Below are 21,272 nucleotides of genomic sequence, written 5' to 3' on the forward strand. Positions count from 1 at the left end.
CGGGAGAGGACGCGAGCGTGAGTACAAATTATATTTCCAATTATACTGCTTTATTGAACATCTTTTGTCATAACATCAATAAACAATTAATAAATATTAAATTTGAATTATTTATTCCCTATTAATTCCAATTTACTCTTGTGTCATGACGATTAATTGGATTTGAAATCTTGTCGTACGATAGAAATCGAATTTATTTAATTTACGTTAAAATTAATGTTGTTTTTATAGTCAACTTGAATGATTTATTTATTATTAATTGTGATTTATTAGTTTCTGACTGTTTGCCAATTGAACTTAATAAATTTGTTCTTTTTGTTACAGATTCCGACGAAAAGGATCAATCGATTGAAATCAATCGAAAGCGTGACGTAGCATCATGGCGGACTTTCTTGAAGCGGGAGAGGACGCGAGCGTGATTACAAAAATTTGAAACTATACTGTTATTAAACATCTTTATTCATACCATTAATGAACGATTAATAATTCAACTTTCATTATCTAATTCCTATTGAGATTAAATGAATTTATTCTTTCTGTTACAGAGCCCTGAGGGTATATAAATTATTTTGAACCTCTCTGTTTGCCTACCTTGACGACCAAAGACGACATCGATAGGAGAGATCGGGGGCAACGTGTCGTGCTTTCATCAAGGGGGAGGGAATGTAAGTACCAATAAGTCTATCTTCACAATTAATCTTTATTATTGAACACACATTTCTTAATATCTTGTTTCTGTATTGATTCCAGGACTCTAACGCAGCTTCTCTTCCTCCAACAAGTAGTGAGTGAATAAATAACACATTCCTTTTTATTATTATAAATTGATTTTGACGAGTATAGTGACCGTGGAAACGCCAGGCGTTTCCTAGTTAGGTAGGGTCTTTTTGTATGTGGTGGTTTCTTTTTATAAATTAACAATTTCGAAAATTTAATCTCTAACTTGCGAGAAGATAAGTCTTCCGTAATTTGGAACAAAATTGTAATAATCGAGGTCGCGAAGTATAATCCCTTCCCTGCGTATGCTGTCAGAAAATCGAAGAATCAAATCGGTTTAATGTAGACGTTTTTCAATGTGTAAGTCGTAGAAAATCCCGCCTTTTAAAGTTGCGATTAATAAATTGCCGCAATGCACCCTGATACGATTGCTGCTGATTATTCGCAGCCGGTAACAAGAAATAACACAAAATAATGTGTTGTATTTAAATGTTTATTTATCAAGATTTTTATAAATTTAAACCATTCTCCTGAGAAGTTCGTTGATTTTATCTTCTCGGTTTCCGAAATCACCACCTTCAACATAGTGGTTAGTCTTCTTACGCCATCCTCCGTTTGGTGTGTTGAGCTACAAATAAAAGTAATGAGATAATTTTTGATAAAATACAATTCGGTGTTTTATCGAAAGTGTTTGAGTTCGACTAAGAAACGCAAAGCACATGCGTCCCATGAAGAGAAACCCATATTACTCTACGACATAGTAGGAGATCGATAGAACATTGAAAGTTTCTACAATCATGCCTATGTCGCGGATATAGAATTTGGAGTTTCATATACCTTGAAGGGCCACAAGAAATTGCTTGCATATTTGAATTTCGATCCAACTGTGAATATTTCGTGTACTAAATCTTCTGTACAAATAACTCCAGAACGACCTGTAAAAGTAATTTCCATTTATTAGTAACGTACCCTAAACCCCAAGTAGGGAAGATAGTTCGATGAGAAATTGTACGAATTTTCGCAAACCTGTAGATAAGCAATACACGAAAAGGTTTTTCAAAAATTCTATTACTTTCTGACAAGATGGAAGGGGGAAGTATAATTATGAGTTCAACCCCCATGGACATGTCAGTAACATAAATTAAGATGATTAGACAGCGGATTTTAAGATACTATTATATTATTTTCAACATATCAAACATATTAAGATAGAAAATAAATTCCTGTTTCACTTCAATTTGTTGCAATTCATGTACATAATTTTTATTTTGCATAAAGATCCGCTGTTTAAAGATGATACTTAGAGATGTGCAAATCTCAAATGATTCCCAAGGAATGAAGAAAGAGAAAGACAAGTAATTAATACTAACCAAGTTTCTTCTCAATGATAGCGTTACTGGTGATGGGAATACGTTGCCTGTTTACTTTGGCAAATCCTCTCTTGTAAATTAATTCACGAACTGACTTAAGGTTCGGATATCCCCATGTGATGTAGGGCTCAACAATACGAAGCATGTTGATTGTCGCCTTGTTTAACTTTACGAATACACCATTGTTGATCTGTTTTAGGCGGAATAACTGGAGTACTTTGCGTACTTTGGGTGCAACTTGATTCACACTGAAATGATTGAATTCTGTTATATATACTGAAAAATTATTGGGTGAGCTTGCCAATGATGAGGGTCCTCTCCGGTTTCAACGAGTTTTAGATATATTGTCAAGACCATCATTCTGAACAACATTTCTCTTTAAAGTTTTTGGCAGTTGGCTTTAGCTTACGAGATATTCACAAATACTTTACTTGTAAATCTATGGGGTCGATGTACTACGATGGGATCAAATCTAACCCAGCATTTACAATTTTTTTACCATATACATTAACAGAGACCTAATTCAAACTTAAAAAAGTTTTTTGCCAACATCTCTGAAACTAAACCCGACCGCCAACTATTGCAAAGGAAAAAGCTAGTCAAAATGTCAAGTTTTATATCTTTGAAATCGGTGAGGACCCACATCATCGGCAACATTACCAATTATTTTGAAAGTATGCATTATACCAACCCCCGAATACGAATAACAAAGGCAAGACGTGCTTCTCCAGGGATGTAGTAGTTTCCTCGGTTTTTTGCTTGTCTGATTAACCTGATTTCATCTCTCTCCTTGGTCCTGTATTCCTTCACATATCGCTCTGCTCTCTTGAAGATTTCTTTCCTCTTCTTGTAACGGTTTGCACGTTGCTAGAGATCGAAAAAATTTATTGAATAAGTATTCGAAAAGAAGATTCCGAGCTAGTATTTAATTACGAGGTATTAGCGAACTTGTAGTACCTTAATAGAGGTTTGCAGACGTGCAGCTTTCACTGCTTCACGGGTTTTCCTCCTCTTAAGTACCGACTCCGGTACTGCTGGCAGCTTCTTAGCCGCAGGGGCAGTTTCCTTCTGACTGTAAATCAATATTTATAAACGTTATAACCCTGTACACAATAATATGCACACAATAGTATTAACAGTTGCATAGTGCAGAAAATTAAGGTTATGTTAGGTTCCCTCCCGTGTAATATGAAACAAAACAATTATCTCGAGTAATAGTTATTTTAAGTTAGTTCGACTGAAGATGAAAAGTAATCGTTTATTATATATAAAATCTACAAAACAGATAGTGATCAAACATTAACTGTATTCTGCCTCACGTTGATCAAGACTTGTCAGCAGCAAGTTATAACTTTCCATTTTTGCAAGAAGTTCGAAAACTATACTAGACATTCGATAAATCAGTTATTAAGAATCAATAATAACGTTATTTCAGCTTGATAGAGTTACTATAACACGCGATGTTTTCAGATTTCTATAAGACTCGAACAGCACTTACGCGTCCGCCATTCTTCCGCTAGGTAAAGAAGTTCTCAACGTCCGCGTACTTCAGACCAGTCGAGTGTTTGTTCTGAAGTTGGCTTCGAGTCGATCCTATTTTATGCGGCAGCGGGAAATTCAAAATATCATTTGCTTCAATGATTATAATAATAAGAACATAATTATACATACATTCCCGTCCATAAGTCACCGGACATTTTTTGTTATTAAAGGAACTATATTATTATGAAACGAAAATGGTACTTACTAATATTTTCTAATGTAGAAAACATGTACAGGGTGTATAAAAAGTAATGGTCATCCGTCCTAGGGGTGAATCTACACCTCTGGATCGGTGGACATTTGTAAGGGAAACTTGCCGCAAAAGTGTTTATAACAAAAAGAAAATTGTTGTTAAAGTTTTTTTTTACATTACACAACAGCGCGCATTTGAATCCCGGCACGGCGCGGTGCACATTTTACTATAACTTTTGATCTAAAAAAGATATCAAAGCGAAATGTGGACTAAATTTTTTTTTTTAAAAACCGGGTTTATAATGGTCCATCCTAAAATATGTTTTGTATTTCTTGAATAATTTTTTTCGTTGATTTTTAAAGTTAAGATGGTCCAGCGGGCCCCCAACACAAATTGATTTTTAGTCGAACCATGCTCAATAAACAATTACGAAAAAATTAAGAAATATTCTACCTAATAGAACACATGACTGAGATTTTTTTCAGATTTTTCAGATTATGCAAACATGTTAAAAAAATTGAAAATCTCCAAACATTCGAAGAAAATGCATATTTCGTATTGAAATTTTCGAGATGCCAGTTTTATAAAAATTCAGTAGTCAGATATTATTGAAACAATTGTCCTTAATTTTTTTCAGAATTTTTTATAAATTGTATCGGTGTTAAAAATATCCCAATCAATTTTTTCGATACTTCTTTACTTTTTTTGTAGATGTATTATGTATTATTGAATATTTTTATATTCAGAAAAATAATGTACAGACTTAATAATGCAATACAAAACATTTTATTTACATTATATTTCAATATATGAGCATAGCTTCCAACACTTTCGGTTGTCGTAGGCGGTAAAGTCTTCGCGCGTGCAATCGAACAGGCACTCACACGGGCAGAGTAGAAATACGTTCGTGTGTAGCGCGTGCGCAGCAGCAGAAGCAACGTGGCGAGGACGGTACGTCCACGGTATGTCAGAGTGGGGGGTCCAGCCGGCCGAGTCGCCGGAGGGGAAAGGTCCTCGCGTCCACGATTCTGGCATCACTGTTCACGGTGCATTATGATTATACAGGTGTGCCGACTTCCCTCAGAAAACTGTGATAGATGGGTAGTAATTTTCTGGCCGCCGCCAGACGGCGCATGGTCGTAGGTACCGTACGTGTGCGATTCGGGCGCGCTGCTGAATACATACACACAATCGCATTCGCACACGTACGGTACCTACGACCCATGCGCCGTCTGGCGGCGGCCAGAGAATTACTACCCATCTATCACAGTTTTCTGAGGGAAGTCGGCACACCTGTATAATGCACCGTGCAGTAAAGTGGGTTCTGTTTCCTGCTAAAGATGGTATAGGTTTTGTTCCATGCTGAAGATGATGTAGGAGCTGTTCCAGGCTAAACATGATGTCACCGACGAGATAATAGTATCTCGTCGGTGATGATGGGGAGACAAAAGTGGCACGGCCAAACCCCGGGCGTGAGCACTCTCATTTCTTCTCTGGTCGAGCCGGTGGAGGCAAGAATTCGAGCCCACGCGATCTTTTATGGCATGGCCACAATCTAGCCATCGTGTGCTTAGAACAGCTTCGAGCGACGTTCGGCCAGTATAATGCCCGTTAGGTGGCCTCGGCACTCTGGGCACGAGATGTGGCTCTCGACACGCCTGGTTCACTGGGATATTTTTTTCAAATTCCAAACCATTGAAAACTAATCGATGTTCGTCGGAAATATTTTTTGTTGGGATAATGAATTCACGCACCACACATTAACATTATTCCAGATGTATTTCGAAAATTCAATTTACTTCTTAGAGACTCGCCTCGATAAATACAGATTTCGCTGAGATATCAATGCTGCCCCTAAGCGAATGAAGTGTATCCAAAATGAACTAACATTACGTGTGCGCGCACAATTAGCGTCGATTAAATCTATGCGGTGTCCGGTGAGAGAAACAGACGAAGAGAAAGAAACGAATGCGAAACATAAAAGTAAAGTAAAACCATCGTATTTTGTCTTGTACAATGCGTCGTTCACACTTTTACATTATTTACAATTGGCAGACAGGAGTGGTGTTCAAACGGGTTTGGAATTGGTCCGAAGGGTTCGTTTTGTCAATGAATTCCTTGTTATCCGATATACGTCAACAGGCAATTGTTTTACTGGTCGTTGCATAGATCTTTACCTAGTCGTTCGATAAACAGAAGATCGGCGATGATCCACGGGAATAGGCGCGGATCAACGCGACGATCGTCTTGTCGATCATCCCCCTTCCCCCCGTGAACGTGGACCAAAGATGATCTATCGCGCGCAAAGACCACTGTCAAAGCTATCGACGACAGTCGACAGTTCACGCTAAACAAGTACGAAAACCATAATGATTATAAATTACGATCGCCGATGATCATCGACCACCAAACATTCCTTAAATCGCAACAGTGTACGCCGGTGCGCGTCGACTCAGCTTTATAATCACTCTAAAATGAAACGAAGAATAAGAAGAAGAAGAAACACAACAAAGAATTCCTGGTACGTGTATCACTTACGTAAGAAATACAAAGTGTGGTCGGAATAGTGGTTACAGTGGATCGTAACAAAGCAATACAATAACCTGTAGTAAACAAAGATTTAAACGCGATAAAAATATATAGCAAACGATAATAAATATACGCTTTAACAATAATTTCCCTAAAACACGATGCGACTCGAGTGTATTAGCACTACCGGGGGCGGTAGGCTCAATACTAATGCGCCCTCGCTCCTCCACGTTGTTCAGACACCCCAGCTCCCTGGATCCTTTCTGAATTTGACAGAGGTCTAAATCTTCTTTGGAAAGGTCGACGGATTTGGTCCACGTTTTACAATATACATATACACACACCGTTGCCACGGCAACCGCCTCGAGCCTGGGTGGTTATGGTGTGCTAATAGCTAACGATAAGTATACTTTTATTCGTTCATCGGCTAGCGAAATAATGGCGCTCGTCGATGCCGCGCAAGAACGACAGAGATCTCAATCGTCGAATCGTCGAGCCTTTGATCGTGATGTCGTTCGTTCCGGACGAACGGCGTTCGTTAAGTGAAACATGTCGGAGCAACAACAACAACGCACATTCGCGCAGCAACAGTCCACGTATAGTCTCTGTATTCTTTCCATCGTTATCTTTTTTTTGTTGGCTTGCATTAAACCGTCTCTAGTTTTCTCGATCGAGTTTTCACGCTTGCTTTGGATGCGCAACTGCCGCGGCGGGCTGCGACCGGAAGCACGACAACAGGAAGCCGGTGTACATGGTGAACAGGATGGTGATGGCGATCAGCATGTACATGTAGATGTTCAACTCCGGTTGACGGTACCTGTTCTTGCGTAACCATTCGAGCACGTCTTGTTCGTTGTGAATGTTGCCTTCGTGGACAAAAAAGTTAGGCAGGTGACAATACATATACATATAAGGCTAGACTGCGGATCTTTATGTAACTCTGGCTTTTGAAAATTTTAGAAAAATTCTAGGATCTAAAATACGGCAGAATTTAGTACGATTTTCATTTATTTCTAAAAAGGCTACTACCACGGAAAGTAAGATTTCATTTGATTCGAGTTTCTTGAAATTCGTCTACAAAAATATAAGGCAGAGCTGATGATCTAGTAGAGGGGCGCGGAAACTCGAAAATGGCGGGATCCGATGGTCGGGACCGGTCGAGATGAGTCGGAAATTCTCGGGATATTTTTCAGAACCCGTCCTAATCCTAATCCCGCATAAAATTCTCGACCCGTTCCGAACCGAATGAAATGATTTCATGTGGCGTCTTCTAGTATTGAATATTGAAACGATCTAATGTTGAATGCATCTGATATCGAAGTTGAGTGGAGCATACCTCGATAAATACTAGGAAATCTCTTGCGGAAGTACACAATGGCAGGCAGTTTAGTGACACCCCATTTCCTAGCGTATCTTGGGTCAGCCATCTTGACGAACGTGATGTCCAAGTTGTCTGTCTCTCCGTCGATGTCCTCCAACTTTTCGTTGACTTCTTCGCTCTCTTTGTTGTCGTGTTCATCTGCAAAATAATAAATGAATTCGACAAAATTCATTGGTAAGTGTACCAGCCATTTGAACGCGTGCTTACAAAAGAAGACCGCTAGGAATTCATTCTCGTCGAGAAGCTTGTCCAACATTTTCTTATTGACTTCTTCGATTTCGTTCTTGATTTCGAAGACGTCCTGGGAAGTCAGCCATTGCAGGATTTTGTCCTCTTGCGTTAAATCACCGTCATAGAGCAGTGGTGTTTTTTTACGGAAATAGACGAGCGACGGAACGTTGAGGATTCCATATTTTTCAGCAGCCTCAGGGCTGAAGACCTTCACGAAGTCGATACCGAATAAATCAGCTTCGCCGTCGATCTTCTCCAAGGCCTCCATGATTTCGTCGCATTCGGGGCAATCTTCGTCGTCTGTGAAACAAATTTCGATTTGCCCAATGAAAGTTGATAAGGTCATTATGAAAATTACGAAAAGGATGATTGATACCTCAAAATGAGATATCTTATACATTTTAGATCTTACAAAAGAAAACTGCTAGGAATGGAGATTCATCTAGAAGTCTCTCTAACATTCTGTCGTTGACAGCTTCGATCTCGTCCGCTAATTCACGATTGTCGTCGTCGATCAACCACTCGAGAACCGATTCTTCATTTTGTAGATCGCCTATGAGGTGCAGAGAACGAACGATACATGGAGTAAATTCTATTTTACATTGATTTAAGGCATATGGATATATTCAAAGACCTTCGAACAGAAGTGGATTGCCATTTCGAAAGTAAACGAGGGCAGGAAACGTTTTAATCGAATAGCGTTTGGCTAGTTGGGGATCCTGAATCTTCACCATGTGTATACCGAAAACGTCGCATTCGTCGTCGACCCTCTCCAGTCCCTCCAAAATTTCGTCGCATATGCGACAGTTTTGTTTATCTGCAACAATAATATAAAGGTTTCTTCAGGTAGATTCGAACAACCATTTGTGGCAAAAATGGGTGGGTGTCATTTTACGCAATTCTGGCAACTTAGTAAAACCATTAAACAGAGAAATAAATTCCTATTCGGTTCTTATGTTATGCAATTAATGTAAACAGCTTTTATGACTCACAGAAGTACACCGCAAGGTATTGAGTCTCTTCAACCGATGTTTCCAGCATCACTCTGGTTATTAATTCGATTCTGTCCTCGGTTTTCTGGGTGATCAGCCACTGTAGAACCTCTTCCTCCACCGCTAACTCGCCTGGATCGAAAAACACATAAGTTAGTCGAAAAGACGAAAGAACTATTCATTTATTGGGTTGTTTATGGTGAAATACAGACCTTCGAACACATTAGGTATTTGGTTCTCGAAATATACTAACACGGGAAAGTCAGTCACTCCATAGTCCTCCGCAACCTTGTAGTCCTGAGAGAGCCGAACGTAGAGAACAAAAGTTGAATTGCATTTATGTCGTTAATTATAATTTTATTATACAAAACTTTTGTTGTAAGTCACCGGATACTTATCCTTTGGATGCAAACGATTTGTTGTTATTAAAGGACCTATATTATGAAATAAAAATGGTACTTACTAATTTTTTCTAATGTAGAGAACATGTAAATTTTAATTGTTCGTAATTGGGTAATTGTTTTTCAAAAATGGCTTCTAGAGCTGTGTCCATAATCATCCCACGATTTCTCAATCTCTTTTTCCCAACATTTTATTCAAATAGTATATGTATATATTTAATTTTGCATTCAAATATTATCGTATAATAGCAAGCTGGAAACTTGTATTCTTTAATTACCATTTTGTTGAAGATAAGTCTCCGGTGATTTATGGTCGGGAGTGTACATACAACTAGGACAACCTAATGCCTGAACTACCCTAACAATGTATTCTCTCAAATAAGTCGCCTTTAAAACTCACGTTAGTTTTAACAAAAGTGATCCCGTGTCTGTCGCAGTCGTCGTCGATGTTCTCCAGCTCCTCCAAGATTCCCATACACTGCTCGCAGTCTTCGACGTCTAAAGAGAAACTGTATCGTTATAAAATTCAAGAACCCTTAGAAAACAGTGTCTACTCGAAAGACAGCAGCCTATCGGGGAACATGAAATGATTGAGGCGATGGTGTTCAGGTTGACGACGATCTACGAAAGCTGCTGTCCACACCAGGGGGGGAACTAATTCTATTGAAAAATGACAGAAAGTATGCAGAAATCGTAGCAAAAGAAAGTCTGAATCGATCAGATTCATTCAAACATGGACAAACAAACAAAAAAAGATACATGCTGATCAGCGGGGGTTTCTAGGGAACTATGGTTCGTCTGCTTGGCTCTATGGTTTTCTGCATGCTGTCTAAACGTGCACCTGTGTGAGAGTGTAATCGTGTAGAACTCGAGAAAAACAATATTCCCCGGTTTTGTCGGTTCGACCTGGAACAATTGTATCCTCGTCAAAATCGTACGCATTCAAAAATCAGTTTGCTTCGTGGCGATGGAGAAAACCTACGGGTCAGCCATCTTGGAAACGAATCAAGGACATCGAAATTCCGTAATCCGCACGAACCCTCTCTCCAAAATAAAAATCGTTTGATCGTCGAGATATTAATTGGCAAATGTCGTGTTGTGTTTGCGACTAAAATAAGCGAAAAATCTGTGGAAAACATCGCAAAAAAATATACTGTCCGTGCCACGCAAGAAGTCTCGCCCATCTCCGCCCTTTAATGTCGCACGCTAAGTGCATAGTGATCACTAGACTGCGAATTTTATGCATTTATGACAAAAATGGGCACGCACCATTTCAAGCAGTGGACACGTTAAAAATATTTAAGGACACCACGGTATTAGTTCTAACTTAATAGAATAAATAAAAGAAGAATACAATTATTATCTGGCTCCTGTATCTTGCAATCAATGCGAACATTTTTTATTTTGCATAAAGATCCGCAGTCTAGTGATCACACACTGATCGTTTTAGCCAATATTTCGCTGATTCCTTTCACGGGACTTCTTGCGAGATACGCAGAGAACACTAGGATGGACCTTATTTCTTAACTATGAAATGTTGAGCACGTCGCCCCCTAAAATTGTTCCACTTCGTGAAAAATGATATTATCTATACAAAAATAGAAATAACTGCACGTTAAATGTGAAGAGTACACTGAAAATTCAAGTTAGATATTTAATACCTCCAAAAGTGTCATGATTCCTTACATACATTCAAGCAGGTTTACTTTGTACGAATTAAAATTATTTCATATTAATTGGCCTACTTAACAGGTCCGTTTTCGCGAAGCATAATATGTACCGGTGAGTACGACTCGTTCTAATTGGGGTAATAACTCTAATTCGCCCACCTCAAATCATATGAATGGCGAAGGCTATATTATCATTACAATTTACGTTATCAAAGGATGTTGAAAATGGAGTTACTCCTATTCACTACATTGTCATTATCACAAATATTTCTGCACAAAAAGAACGATCGGTCTTCATCGAAAGTCTTTCCTTCATATATTCCCGTTCAAATGCCACAATTTCAGGGGGCGGTGTGAAAAAAATCTCGAAAAAAAGAGATTTCAGCAGGTACAGCTAAGGTCCAGCCTAGAGTACAGGCCGGATGTCTCGTGGTAATGTGTGTGATGCTGGTGTTCTGAGGTGTGCACACAGAGATGAGAATTTCTGGAAGAACTATCTGGAAACATAGTTGAATGTATCGGCGAAGAAAAAAGAGAGGGACCGGGGGGTCGGCAAATAAATATTTGCTTTTTCTGTGTTCACGTGTACCATCGAGTTCCTCGGCCGCCTCGTGTTCGACGATCCTGCGCTCCTTATGGCGGCCCTGCTTGCGCTGATTTTTTGCCTGACACAACTCGCAAAGCGTTCTGTTCCCTGCGGCATTAGCAGACAACGTGTACAGCCTCAGACGTACAAGACGAGACAGAGTGACGAGAGGTGGCCAATAGCAACGAGAAACGAAACAAATTCAGACGGACAATTAACGATTCGGTTCGGTTAATCGTTGCGACACATCTTAAAGCCTGACAGATAGAAGCGTGAGACAACACGACGATTCACCGTGGCCTATGTACAATTCAGTTCGCGAGACAAATATATTGTGGCTCGACATCGTTGCTTCCAGAGCAGGAATTAATATTCGCAAACGAGTTGCTGGCTGCGGTCAGCAGTTAATATCTCGGATATTTTACAGTGATGTGCAATGCACATTGTGCATAGATTATCGTAGGATTCGTTTTGGGAGACGAGGGAGGATGTAAATCTATCCAAAGGATTCATAATTTACGAATTACATCTGGTTTACTGATCTCAACGGCAAGTAGGTTTATGGAGATTCGAAACCATGCATCGAAAATTGTATTAAACACTTTGTCAAATGATTTAGGCGAATTATTCATGTATCGTGGATATTTTAAACACCATTTTTAACACGTTCGAGATTATGTTGTTATTTGTAACTTATTATACGTATGTCGTTATTCAATCCTCGCTTGACGGATGCCGGGTCCATTCGGAGACCTTTGTGACAGTTACGGAGAGAACATTGTATCCGAGTTAGAGACTACAATATAGCTTCGTGACGTCACTCAGGTTCTGACTATAGCATTTCCCCCACTGTTTACCTCTCAAATGGACCCGGTATCCGCCCTGAGAGGGTTAATGTTAAACACAGCACATTATTCTGGAATCTATGACTTCTCGCAAATAATGTCCTTTTCATATTTTATAAAAGTCGCATTTCATAGAAAGTTTTAATTAGAAAGGCTGTCGTCAAGACAAGCCCTGGTAGCGAACGTGTTAATTTGTGTATTCAACGATTTTGGAAAGTCTTTTACAGGTTTTGCGCTCCAAATTCACCCTTTTGCAAATCAATTTCAACCTTGAAGATATTCTAAATTTCATTTATTGCAAAGATGTGCATCCAATAATTATTTATTTATTTGAAAGTAATTACCAATTCATTAACTTTGTAATGTTTGAAAATTGTGTGTACATATGTACATTCATTGTAGCTATTTTCTGATTAATCTAAAAATGAATTGTATTGAGTCTTAATGGTTCCTTCGCAGTAATGACACTGTTCACGCGTGTCTAAATAAATATTCTTAATGAATATTGAATTTGATTTGCAAAAGGGTGAAACTGATTCACAGAAAGGTGGAATTGATTTGCGCAAGGTTGAACTTGACTTGCAAGAGGGCGAATTTGGAGTGCAAAACCAGTATCAATCAAGAGTGAGATTTACAATCAAGTTCCAATGAATATAGATTGAGGACGGAGTAGATGGGATTGTAGAAGATAAGAGAACGTAGAAATATAGGAATAGAGTGCCACGCAACAGGCTAGTGATACATTCCTGCTTGGCAGTTGGCCGCGCCTGAAGAACCGTGAGACTTACAGAAGTACACCGCCAGCGATTCCGATTCTCTAATCAAATTCAGGAGATCCTCCCCCTCCAAATCTTCGATTACCTCTCCGGAGGGGTCTTTTTGCGTCATCAACCACTGGAGAATCTGCTCCTCGTCGTACAAGTCGCCTGCAATCGTTAGCGGTATTTCAAGATTGAAGTCGCACATCCATTGAAAACCTTTGAATCCTGGATTTTAGTACTACCTGCATAGATAACTGGTTCTTTCGAGGACATCTTGAAGAACAAAATGGCGGGTAGCGCGAAAACACCGTACTGTTTCGACAACTGTTTGTCGTCGATCTTCACAAACTTGATCCCCGCTCCATCAGCTTCGTCGTCGATGTGTTCTATCTCTGCTAGTACCCTGCCACATTGTTTGCAGTCGTTGCTGTCTAAACATACGCGCGCCGCCGCGTTCGAAATGCTCGAAAGTCTCATTTTATTTGATAAAGTACAATTTTATGATGCTATTCTACCGCCATTATTCTTAGGAAGTGCTCGCGAACGTTACAAGAGACGCTACTGTAACAGCAGTCTTTCGATCTGAAGAGATCGTGAAATTAATGTGAAAATAGGTGGTTGAACTCCGTTTTCTGCTTCAATGTGTAATAATAATTCTTATTTAATGCTTACCAAGCGTTACAAAAATGATTTCTAGGCAGATAGATTAAGCACTAAAGTTTGAAAAGTTATTTGTAAGAATTCAGCCACTATTTTTGCATCAAATTAATATTTAGAACTTTGCGAGCTTGTAGAATACTTGAAATGTGACTTTAATCAGTGAAATCATGGTCTAAAACAGGCCTGGGCAACGTGCGGCTCGATTTGAAAATTCTAACTAATTCGCGAACTTTCATCAACATTGAAAGGAGACACCCCTCGTACCTAAGAGCTTGAAATTTTGTTTTCATTGAAACGATGGACTCCGGATTCGATACTCACAGAAGAATACCGCCAGGTAATCGGTTGTCTGTCGAATTTTGTGGAACATTTTCTTATTAATTCGTTCGATGTGGTCGGTAAGTTCCATGTTCTCAGGATTGGTCAGCCAATCGAGAATCTCCTCCTCGTCGTCTATGTCTCCGTCGTAGTTGATGTTCTTCCCCTTACGGAAGTACGTGATGCCCGGTGGGTTCCGGAACCCATATTTCTTCGCCATTAACCGATCCTTCATTCTGACGATCTTTATGCCATACTCAGCCGCCTCATCGTCGATCAACTCGACGTGCCTGAGCACTCTGGGACTTTCTGGATCTTCCTCCTTGTCTACGGAACCGAGACATCTCTTTTCGTTTCGAATCGACACGTTAATGTATACAGGGCGAGTCACCCCGTTGTCTATTGTTCCCGAAGAACTCCTACGAGCGTAGCAGTTCAGAAATTGTATGCAGTTCCATTTGAAAAAAGTAGGTTGACCATCAAATCTCCTAAGTACCTCCATCTGGGAAAAAGTAATATGATCTCCTCGAAACTAAAAAACTTTTGTCTCTAACATTTCTTCCCATCTCAGAAAATGTAGAACTTAGGTGACTCACCCTGTATATGTATATAAAATCCGCAGACTTGTGATTAGTAAACCCGAATTTTGTTGAACCGAATGCGACGGATAGGCGAGATTCGCGATAGATTGTCAACGGGGGTATGAACAATCAGTGGCGCACCCGGGGGGGAGGGGCAGGGGGCCAAGTCCCCCTCAAGAAAAAAATGTTTAGCTTCCAAAATTAAAATCGCAGAATAGCCCTGGGTACCGTTGACAGATATTTTGGCTAAAAAAAAGGTCATCACGCAAAACTCGTTCCTCCCCCCCCCCCCAAGATTAAATCCTGGGTGCGCTACTGTGAAAAATGTCTTACAGAAAACGACTGCCAGGAATTCTTTCGTCTCGATATACTTGGTGAGGGTGTCACGATCGATCTCTTCGATGCTCTCGTCCGTCTTCTGTTTCACCATCCAATCGAGCACCTCGGTCTCGTCGAGCAGATTACCTGAGTTGGCAATAGATTTGCTCGAGTATAGTTCCGACAATATCGAACGGCTCGCTCTCCCTTTTCGATCAATTACAAAATCCTCCCTCTAATGATGAATCATAGAATATCGTCACACGAGGATGTCCCAGGTTTAACGTGCCAAACCTGTTGACACCCATAGAATATACTGACAAAGTTTGGCAGTTTCAACCTAGGACATCCTGTAGAGGACTCGACAAAAGGAGTATGCTAACAAACGCTATTCATCAACGATCTGGAATGGCTATTCGTTTCGATTCACGCGCGAAGCGAATCCAGGAGATTTCTGGGCGACTTACCATGCGGCGACTCGTCGTCAAAGGAAGTCAACTCTGGCCTCTGCGAAAGTCACAGTTATGCGGAAACTCGTTATGGTAGTTGCGTGAGTGTGCCGGTGTGAACCGAGATTTACAAGGGACATTGCCGATCTTAATGAAGTTTATACATGACGTAGAGATTGCTGAAAAATATTTGACACGTATTTCCTTGTAGCTGCTAATATTCATGTTGAGGGGGTGAAAATTTTATGTATTTAATAATTATTGGTAAATGACAAGAACAAAAACAAAGGTGCATAAATATACATATACAATTAAGAAGAAATATTGCAAAAAAAAACCATTGTCCTAGACCCACTAGTTCCTCTAGTTCCAACGTTGAACGTCAGCAGCTGAAAAAATCCGTGTCAAATATTTTTCAACAAGCAACATCCTGTATAAATTTTATAAAAAATCGTCGTGTTACATTTGGGTGATGTCCCTTGTTAGTGAAACACCCAGTAAAACCAAGATGATCGTGGGGGTAGAATGATTACTGGACTCGTACAACTGAACCATGGTATCGTTTTTTTATTGTCAAATTCGATGCGTGCTCGGTAGAATTACGTGGAGGATGGACTCTACGGCTACCATTAGCAGTAACGGGCGAAGCGAAGTACAAAGGATACTAATTGGTACTAGGAAACATATTTATTATCGAGTTTATTATCGTACATGTTGCTCTTACGTGATTAACGAGGACGCCGTATACTCGGCGGCTTATGTCGGCAAACTTGCGCAAAAGGTTTACGAGCAATGAACAAAATTCATGCCTGATAATCGTGATCACAGACGCAGCGCGATAATTAAACATCGGCATCCCTGAATTTGATTATTCCATTTTTGTTTCTCTTTTTCCTATCCGAATCGATTTTTGTCCTTGCAAAAAAATATTCTATCGAATTGCTATTGTCGAATATCGGTTCCAAAATTAGTTCGAACTTTGATCAATTAATTATCGCGCCCAGAGCTAAGTGACCGTGACACCGGCACAGTGCCCGCGCGAAGTAATTTGTACAGATTATCGGCATTCAGTGTGTGTGTGGTACAGAAATCACAACAAATAAAGTATACTCGTATAAATAAATAAATAAATAAATAGACGGGTGAGCGTATTCTCTTCTTTTTTTTTCTTTTTTTCTTTCTTTTGGTGTCTTATCGTTAACGGTTCAGGCGGACCATTTGAAAAAGAGAAAAGAGAGATAGATAGATAGAGAGAGAGAGAGAGAGAAAAAAAGAACAAGACTTATGTATATTATTTTTCATTTTTTTTTTTCGTTTTTTCTTTTCGGTAACTTTTTCCTTCGGTTTAGTGCTGGCTCGTGCGGTCCAGTAAGCGATAAAGCGATTAGTGATATAGCTTGGCGTGATAAGTAACGCACGTGTTCCTCGACGTTTTACTGTTGAGGAGTTTAGGGTATGTTTATGTCGCTGCCACGATTAAAGTGGCACTGGGAGAGAAAACAGCGTTCTGCGTGTACACATGTCGAACGTGTCTCGGTGTTCGTTGGTGGATCTAACAACGCACAAATCATCCAGAACTCGATTCTCTACATTCTCTGGTTCTTTTGTTTCTCTACGGGGGTAGGTCGCGGTGTGTTGCAAAGCACAGACTCTACGGGTGGTACAAAATCTTGAACGTGCCTTCTGGAACAATGTTAAGAAACATCCATCGTTTATTCGAGTTCTACACGGACGCCGTGATTGCCAAGTGACTACAGACCCAACTGTTGCTCGCTTATCAACTTGACATAAACATACTCTGAGAGATCTGCAGATTGATTAAGGAATTGTTGACGAGAATCCGTCCGTTTCAACCGTGGAACTCGGTAATACGCGGGCCGAAAAGACTGTACCAAATCGATCTCCTAATCCAGTGATGGCCCCTCAAACGCCTGTTTCTCCCACCAACCTCTCTTTCATGCTGGTGGGGGACAGTGGGCACTATGGTGGGGATGGTTGACTCAATTCAGACAAAATGCCCATCCCTGTTCTTAGCGTTCCACGATTGAAACAAACGATTGAAGTGAATCGATTGTTCGAACGTCGCGCACAACCCGTACCGCGCGACAACTATAGGGCGAACACTACAAAACGTTCGGCAAACGGGTCGACTATAATCATTTCCCCTTCGATCCTTCTCTAGAACCAAACTCGCGAAGCTCTCTCGCGATTGTTGCCGATGAAATGCAATGGTACAGGCGGTATCGTGTCGTCGCGACGCGAACGATCGGCGAAGATCGCGTACGATCGACAGTGGATCGTTGAACGACTTTCTGTTTCTTTCTCTTATTTCCGAGTTCGCGCGCACGTGACTCGAGCATCGAGTAGTATGCATTCGAAGAACAGGAGAATGCATACTGCTGCAAGAAATGCATTTGGTGGCCGTATACTTTCGACTGCGAACCGGACTGGGTGAACTCGACTCGTATCGATAGTGGCGCGCGACAATAAAAGTTAATCGAATTCGCAGGGTGTTGGTTCTGAATTTCCATAGAAACATTGAGAGTAGAATCGATGACAATATTGACGGACGATGTCGTTCGAGGGACGTTTAGTTTTCTTACAAAAGAAAGAAATAGTGATATATAGATATATATATATATATAGAGAGAGAGAGAGAGACAGGGATAGAAGAAGAGATAGAGAGAAAGAGAGATTAGGCTAGGACGGAAAGTTAGAGTTGGTTGGATAAGGCGCATGATTCGCGATCCGCGTCGTTCATGGATGACTAGACTGAATTTCGTGAGTGATGATCGGTGGAGGAGGAAGATGATTGTATGTGTCGACATGATGATGATCGCTTCGATATACAAGATGACGATTAATGACGATGAGACGATGACATCAGGAACAAGATCGTTTAACGAACGAAGAAACACTTTTTTACAGGTATTCTGAGTGTTCAAGTTCCGTTTTGTTCTCGGCGTCTGTTGGTTTATCGGCTGATAGACGAGGCTCTTGGGTGACACTGGTCTCTTCAGTTTCTGGCGTATCATTTTCTCGCTGCTTCTCTCGGTATTCTTCATCGGTATACTCTGTTCATCCGTTTCGTCCGTCGCCTCCAGCTCGCTTCTCCTTGATCATTAGACTTTCATGATGTACGGGAGTCCGGCCACAACTGCAACAGGCCACAACCCCGACCCAACTCTCAGTGAGAGATAGAAATAATCGTATCCTCCTTTCTCATCGCATCGTTCCCGACTTTTTGGTATCGTTTAAACTCGTTAGTCACGTTGCTGACTCCGACGGTACGTTTACTGTTTCCCTTTTCTTCTGAGCGGATGATAATATATATATATATATACAGTTCGATGAATCGCGCCGTGATCTATATCCGGATCCGATCGACGATTACAAGGTTCGTGGACAGACAACACACATTGCGGGAAGCAGGACGAGGAGTCGGTGGACGTTGCGACGGAGCTATAACGATATTTCAACCATGCTCGGTTATCGGTAATTTTGCGGATCGACGATGATCGACGAGTTTTTTGAGGATCGAATGATTTACGCCTGAGGGTATCAGTGCCGTGATTATAGCTCCGTCAAGTTTTAACATAGACGTGTATCCGGCGCGAGCGCACGATTAACGTTTACAGTGGTCGATCGAACATCTTGAAAGCTAAACTTCTCGCGAAATAGTTATTCATAGATATATATATATATATATGTATGTATATATCCCGACGATTCCGAGGAATCCGAGGACCCAGCCACCGGCTTCCATAGCACGTGTCTTGGATCGTCTTGCTCATCCAGAACTTGCGGCTCAGTAACTCTCTTCATGGACCGCGCGAGATACCTGTATTCGAGATACGAAGAGGATTCGTCAGCCGGCCGAGTTTTTGTTTTTGCTTTGTGATCATCTTTTCTCCAGACCCTTCTTGACATCGGGTGTCACTGGCACTATGATTAACCTCTACGTCTTCCCTATGATGCCGATCAAAATCACTGCCCACCAGCTCGGCGTAAACGCACGTTTACGTGCGTTTCAGGCATCCTGGCGTCAATCCATTATCCCTAACACACTCTAACACTGTGTACATTGATTATTATTATTATTATTATGATTACGATTACGATTATGATTATTATTACTCCTTGGATTGTGCGATTGTTATCGAGGATTCCATTTCGAAACGATCGACGACGATCTCTCATTCCGATTTGTGTTTCCGGTTCACGTCCGACGATCGATCGACCCCGTGACTCCGCGTGGGCAGTGATTTAAATCCGCAATTTTTTTTACCACAGCCAGTTGAGATATTTACCGGTTCCGAAGAATCCCTTCTTAGCCTTGTGGTCGCTGCCGGTTTTGCTAACTCCCGCTGACACTGTCGCGGTCTTTCTGCTGTCCTTCGCCGTGAGCTTGTTAATCGGCTTCAGGGCCGGCAGTCCCAACTTGTCCGACCTCTCGACACCGTATGCTTTGCCCTTGTCCTTCGCCAACGGACTGACTTTGGTGGCCTTGGCGACTTTGGTGCCGTGGGCGACCTTGGCAGGACAGCACTGGTAGGGCTCATAGGAGGGAATCTTGGGTTTCGCGCTTTTACCTCCCATGCCGATGTAGAAACAGCCGTCGCCTGCAGTAAGCAAATATACAACGAGTCAGAATACAAAGAGAAAAAGAGAGAGAGAGAGAAAGAGAGAAAAAAAGAGAAACAGAGAGAGAGAGAGAGAAAGAGAGAAAAGATTTAGACAAGAAAGATAGAGAGAAACTTGAAAATCAGACTTGACTAGCCTACGGCTGATTTGATTCTCAATCTCTTCACGAGTCAACGGGGTGCGGGTGGAAGGTACCAAAAAATATATGTATATATATATATTAATAAAAAAAAGAAAGAGATATTGTATTTGGTTTGGTGGATGGAAACAAAGAGAAACAAAAGATATAACAAGAATTCGAGAGAAACAGAAATAAAGTAACAGACGGAAAAAATAGAAAAGAGAGTAGAACATAGAAGTTGAAGATAGAGATAAGATAGATTGACTCGTGAAATTTTTGACGTGACTAGTGCAGAGAGAACGTTTCACTCCAACCCCAATTGCGCAGCAAAAGCCAAACGTGCATGTTTTCAACAGACGAGAATACCTCGCGGCGAGTCGACGACTCTTTTATGGCAGTCATTTTAGCGTGGACCAGCCTCCACTGAAATTTTGTCACCGTGTCTCGACGCGAACGCTTCCGCGAATGTCCCATTACAATTCGAACGATCACTTTTCCGCGCGTCTAAGCTTGATCTCCGATAAACATTCGACAAAATATATCTCCGAGCTGTTTCTAATTGGAGAGAACGTGAATTGTTTGTTGAACACGAGAGATTCTGAACGTACCCCACCCGATTTCTTTTTTCCCCAGCTTTTCAAACGGAGGCTAGTCCGATTCTCTTCGACTCGGAACTCGCTGCAGACGACAGCTGTCAACTACAACAGGAACCATCGGCTCGCTTTGGAGAAATTGTTGTTATTATTTGGGTAAAAGTGCGATCAAGATCTTCTGGAGCTACGCACCGCGGATCATTGCAGTACCACGTCATCGCGACCAGCACAACAACTTTACTTACCTCCGTGTTACAAAAAGAAATGAAAAAAGTGCATTTATGTATAGACATATACATATATACAGGGTCTCCCAAAAATATGATGATTTCTGAGGTGATTTGAGATAACTTTTTCTTTGCGGAAATCT

General features: G+C 40.8%; 3 protein-coding genes across 9 annotated transcripts in view; 1 reads left to right on the forward strand and 2 right to left on the reverse strand.

The window, feature by feature from the left end:
- Positions 1–21,272, forward strand: part of Cn (Kynurenine 3-monooxygenase cn) — a 66,121-nt gene that overhangs the window by 582 nt on the left and 44,267 nt on the right. The window contains exons 2-3 of the mRNA XM_076432299.1: positions 546–665; positions 751–784. Coding sequence (XP_076288414.1) covers positions 664–665; positions 751–784 — 36 coding nt within the window. The 5' untranslated portion in view covers positions 546–663. The remainder of the gene's footprint in view (positions 1–545; positions 666–750; positions 785–21,272) is intronic.
- On the reverse strand, positions 1,190–3,632 carry Rpl7 (ribosomal protein L7). The gene is made up of 6 exons (XM_076432301.1): positions 3,586–3,632; positions 3,045–3,159; positions 2,779–2,954; positions 2,088–2,335; positions 1,555–1,652; positions 1,190–1,345 (listed from the first exon to the last, which is right to left on the reverse strand). Exons 1-6 carry the CDS (start codon positions 3,594–3,596, stop codon positions 1,235–1,237), a joined length of 759 nt encoding a protein of 252 aa, XP_076288416.1. The 5' UTR covers positions 3,597–3,632; the 3' UTR covers positions 1,190–1,234.
- Hlk (hulk) overlaps positions 5,582–21,272 on the reverse strand; it is a 51,575-nt gene continuing 35,884 nt past the window's right edge. For 2 of the 7 annotated variants that reach the window (XM_076432283.1, XM_076432282.1), the window contains 13 exons: positions 15,111–15,242; positions 14,200–14,523; positions 13,461–13,649; positions 13,246–13,383; positions 11,616–11,720; positions 9,757–9,854; positions 9,168–9,252; positions 8,956–9,087; positions 8,598–8,780; positions 8,376–8,516; positions 7,940–8,263; positions 7,688–7,870; positions 5,582–7,217 (listed from right to left, as the gene is read on the reverse strand). In XM_076432283.1, the coding sequence (XP_076288398.1) occupies positions 7,030–7,217; positions 7,688–7,870; positions 7,940–8,263; positions 8,376–8,516; positions 8,598–8,780; positions 8,956–9,087; positions 9,168–9,252; positions 9,757–9,854; positions 11,616–11,720; positions 13,246–13,383; positions 13,461–13,649; positions 14,200–14,523; positions 15,111–15,242 (2,222 nt within the window). In that variant the 3' untranslated portion in view covers positions 5,582–7,029. Of the gene's footprint in view, positions 7,218–7,687; positions 7,871–7,939; positions 8,264–8,375; positions 8,517–8,597; positions 8,781–8,955; positions 9,088–9,167; positions 9,253–9,756; positions 9,855–11,615; positions 11,721–13,203; positions 13,384–13,460; positions 13,650–14,199; positions 14,524–15,110; positions 15,243–16,216; positions 19,386–19,854; positions 20,167–21,272 lie in introns of those variants that run through there. The other 5 variants (XM_076432286.1, XM_076432285.1, XM_076432284.1 and 2 more) reach the window with 4 other exon arrangements.

This window comes from Lasioglossum baleicum, chromosome 10 (assembly GCF_051020765.1).
Source record: "Lasioglossum baleicum chromosome 10, iyLasBale1, whole genome shotgun sequence".
NCBI lineage: Eukaryota > Metazoa > Arthropoda > Insecta > Hymenoptera > Halictidae > Lasioglossum > Lasioglossum baleicum.